General features: G+C 35.4%; 1 protein-coding gene across 1 annotated transcript; it reads right to left on the bottom strand.

Moving 5' to 3' along the window:
* Positions 1-444: 444 nt before the first annotated feature.
* On the bottom strand, positions 445-4,384 carry LOC129298218 (tetraspanin-10-like). Its single transcript, XM_054936600.1, is given in 12 exon segments — positions 445-832; positions 1,261-1,336; positions 1,438-1,563; positions 1,700-1,767; positions 1,862-1,945; positions 2,030-2,078; positions 2,218-2,265; positions 2,985-3,040; positions 3,337-3,391; positions 3,493-3,577; positions 3,580-3,604; positions 4,144-4,384. Coding segments are annotated over 12 exon segments (792 nt in total). The 5' UTR covers positions 4,198-4,384; the 3' UTR covers positions 445-766.
* Between the last annotated feature and the right edge of the window lie 63 nt (positions 4,385-4,447).

Here is a 4,447-nt window from a genome sequence, read left to right as displayed (position 1 = left end):
CAGTTCGATAGGGGGTTCAAAACGTTGGCATACAATTGTCCTCCTATTGAAAGCAGTATGGATATAATCAAATATTAAATGCGTATATCTCTTTTAGCTTAATGGTTAATCGTATAATGTTATACACGTTAAACTTGGTGTTACTTTCAGCTTAATGGTTGATATTTAAAATTAAATCAAACTATTTTACATATAACGTCATTTTTTCTATAACTATCAAACTTGTTAGATTCAAGTATTAAATCTAATTAGATATAACTCTTTCAAAAATGTTTTCAACTTTCACACAAATTTAAACTCAAGACCTCGTGTAGCCATACTTAAACAATCACAGATCAACGTCTGATTGTTGTAATCAATTTCTTAGACACACTTCAATTTTAAATGCACCAAATTTACATGTATTTCAATTAATTTTGCAGCATAAGCGATGAGAAATCATACTTGAGATAATCTTGATTGTATTCTGACAAATCCTCCAAAAGGAATAATAAGCCACACTTTGCATGATTAAACTTGTCCATGCACAGTAAGTTTCCTAAATTTGAATTTGCTATACACTTCAAAGAATAAAAATGTGATGACATAACAAAAGTCAAGTCTCATGGGTACAGAAATTCACAATTTTTTACCAAATTTTATTTTTATTTTTTTTTTTGGGAAAAAAAAGTCACTAAACAAGTACAAACCAAATGCCGCAGACATTGATATCTTCAATTGGCATTAATCAAAAGAAATTTGTAGAAGCAGCACATATATTCTCCCTTCAAGCCTTAGAATGGCTCCTGGCAGCATTTCGTCTCGCACAGCATCCAACAAAGTATATAATAGCCTGCCATTGCACATTACATTGCAATTGTAATTGTAAATCAAATTTAAGGCATGCAAGGAAATGCACTGTTGGTAACTTGTATGGACAAGGCTTGGCTCCAATTTCTTATTCGTTTGGTTCAAGCTTTTTTGGTGAAAATAAAGCTATGTAAGATCCTTCTCAAAAGAACTAATATTTTAGTGTTAGATCGTTAGAAATTCTTTACTTGTATATATTTCATATGATAGTAAAAATTTATGTGATCTACTTCTTCCCTATCCACATGCTTCATATTTCTTTCTCTTATCTTTTCAAAATATACACTGCAATTTCTCGATAAATACAGAGGTTTCAGATCTAGTTCAAGAGTTTGTGCCACGTAGAGTAACTTAAGACGTTTCCTGGGAAATAATTTGATGAATCTCACAAAAGGATCAGGAATATCTTACCAACACAACAAATAAAACAACATTAAATATTGCAACGATCCTCCACTCAGTTTTCATGTATTGTGCAACCCCAGCCCTGGAAACAAAAATAAGGAAAACACAAGTGTAGCCAGGTAATTTATACATCTAAGGAGTAAAAAGCATTGACCATGGAATAGGGCTACCGAGTATGCTTACTTGCAAGAATCACAATCATAACATTTGACTACCCGAGAGTTTTTGTACCGTCTGCAGTCATAGCTAGCGCTAACTGGATGAAAGGTCAAGTCATAGTATGATGCATTTACAGCAGGATATCCACATCTGAGTTACATAAAAGAATCAGTCAATGGTGCTAATTTTCTTGGCCAAAAGATCAACTCTAGTCAGAACACAACTGAAACTGCACTAAAAGAAACAGTTTGTACGAAATCTTTGAGGTAGGAGGGTGAATTCCTACTCAGAAGGTGGTCTACAACAGCCAGCCTCAATGGAGGTCAATTTAGCCAATTTATATTGTTTAAGAGTCTGCAAAATATGAAGATTGTAAAGAGAATAAATGAGAATTGTTCATACAAATCATGATGGAGTTGAATTCAATGACGTGATAGAAGCATGGGACCTTGTATTTTTTTGATAGCTTATTGCAGTCTTCAGATTTGACAAGACAACTCCTCAGGTGAGCCCAGTTACGAGAATTGTTCAACTAAAACAAAAGGAATAGATCAAGCAAATGCTTGTAGAATTGTTACTGTGTTAGCATCAGTTCCCTAGATTGCCACAAACTTACTTGTTTGAGGAACCATGAGCTGTAATCTTCCAGTTGATACTCCTTGTACCTAACAAGATAAGACATTTATTCTACTACAATCAAGCAGAAATATAGTGATAATTTCAAAATACGATCAAGATGCATTTAACTAGAAAAATTGAAGGATCATAATGAAGTGTACATGTATGAAGTGCTTGTCTTCTTACCTCAAGCCAGCCACGTTATGACCTGATCCATTATTAGTCACAATAAACCTGACACAGTAGCAAGGTTATGAGACCCAAACAAGAACCAAAAATCCAAGCAAGTCAAGTTGTCATATGATCGAAGCAAAAGCAAAGGAAAATAATGTAAAACGTCCTAGTTTATTGTGTTTTTGCCTAATTTTAACAAATCTGCATCAGATGTGCATTGCTTTACAACTCTGAGCACATAATTCCTTAATTGAGATTATTATCTTCAACTTTCATTGAGAAGAATAAAATTAAACCATGAGAGTCTTTGTCCTTGCTCCTTCAAAGTTCAATTTTAAGACTGAGTATGATGTATCGTTTGTAATTCAAAAAAGATAGTTAGTTGGAGGGGAGGGGAGGGGGAGGGGGAGGGGGAGGGGAAGGAAAGGGAAATCCCCCCAATTTGGAGGGGAGGGTTGAGAGGTGAGGGGAGTGAAAATTAATTAAAATTTTCCCTCCTCTCCCCTCCATTTAATTTTCCCAAATAAGGGGCCCTTCCCTCCCTTCCAACCAAACATACTAGGGAGATAAACATAAACCCTGGTGTCAGCATCTATAGAAGGAAGCATATTGTAAATCTGACACAATGTTTTTTTAAGAATTAATCAGAGGACTATTCAGAATTCCTATTCTCTCTTTTTCTCTCTCTCTCTTGTAAATTCATGGCAGAGACAACTTGCAAAGACCAAACGATAACATAGAAACCAAAAAGAATGTGGTCAAAATATTTGTGTACTTACGCCAGTACAGTGAAGACCAGAATAGCTATTAAGATGAAGCATAGGATGATCAGATACTGCAAGTGAAATGTCAAGGATGATACCAGAGTCCAGAAGCTAAAATCAAATTCTTTAAGGTGTTGGCAAGTGGCAGTGGATGTACGCACTCTGGATCAAAATATTTATATACAGTGCATTCAAAGAGAAATAAAGAAACAAGAGGATATGGGTGTAAAGAGAGGAAGTGACTAGTAAGCCCATGCCCAATTATGTTCTCATATGCTAGTCTCTTCCAAAGGAATCGTTCAATAATTGATAAGATTCAATTTGGAAATATATGTGACTATAATAAGTATTCATTTCATAAGGATACAACCCATAACACTATAGAGATGTTTTTTAGGGCACCCAAGAAACCGATTACGGATCTATACAATTCAAAAACTTGGATTAGAGGACGATCAACAAGCAAAAATATTCCAGCAAGAGAAGACACCAAAGTTAACTTTTAAAAAAATGCAAGGCTGACATTATGAAGATAAATGCTCCAAGGCTTATCACAGGCAGAGTGAGAGACTTCCTACAGCCATCATGATGATTGCTCATCCATATTCAAATATTATTACTGCAACAGCCAAAAGCTGCACAAGGAGAAGATTAAGCATCAACTAAGAAAGAATAAACAAGTGATGTCCATGTCCTGCTTCACTGATATATTAATACTATCTGAAGTAAACCTGATGAAATAGTGTTTGACATCACCATTTTCCATTAACATTTCTTTTCTAACTTATCATGAAGCAAATAAACTAGCTAGAGAAAGAAAATGCAAACAGAAGTAAAGAAAGCATGAAAAAACTGTAGCTTCGAGCATATTTTTTGCTTCAAATGAAAGCAAACATGCATGAACAACCATACAAGACCCCTGAAAATCAGTTTGCAATAAGGCTGAATAAGCAGCTTTGAGGTGTGAAGAAAGCAAAAAAATATCGAAACTTGGGAAAAAGAGCAAGTCCAAACAAACTTTCCAACAGAGGAAGCGAAACCGATTTAGCGACGATTTGAAAGGCGATGCGCATAAAAATGGGCATGCTTTCAAAATGCATCTCAAAATCACCATTAAAGCATATGAATGAACTAAAACACATGCGCAAAAAAAAAAAAGGAAAGAGAATCAAACCATGGTGAAAAAGTTGATCCATCTGATTACAAAGTTACTAGTTCCGACTCCCATTTTCCCCTTTCCTCCTCCTCTGCGGCACGCGAAGAGGGAAAAGGTTAAGATGTCAGAAATTCGGAGTTCGAATGTTTACAAGAAGATTTTCCTTCCGTTTCTTTGGCTTAAAAAACACAAGAATTTGAAGAACCAGAAGAAGGAACAGTTTCTTGTGGTTTTGTGAGCGCTAGAAGTAGCACTTCAAGAAAACACGAGGAGAGAGCAAGAGGAAGTGTCAGGTGTGAGATAATGATAAAGAAGAGGGGCC

Source organism: Prosopis cineraria, unplaced genomic scaffold, assembly GCF_029017545.1.
Source record: "Prosopis cineraria cultivar Desert tree isolate PC_DT_omini unplaced genomic scaffold, ASM2901754v1 PC744, whole genome shotgun sequence".
Taxonomy (NCBI): domain Eukaryota; kingdom Viridiplantae; phylum Streptophyta; class Magnoliopsida; order Fabales; family Fabaceae; genus Prosopis; species Prosopis cineraria.
Note: the sequence above shows the minus strand (reverse complement) of the source record. Positions and strands in the feature narration are given on the sequence as shown.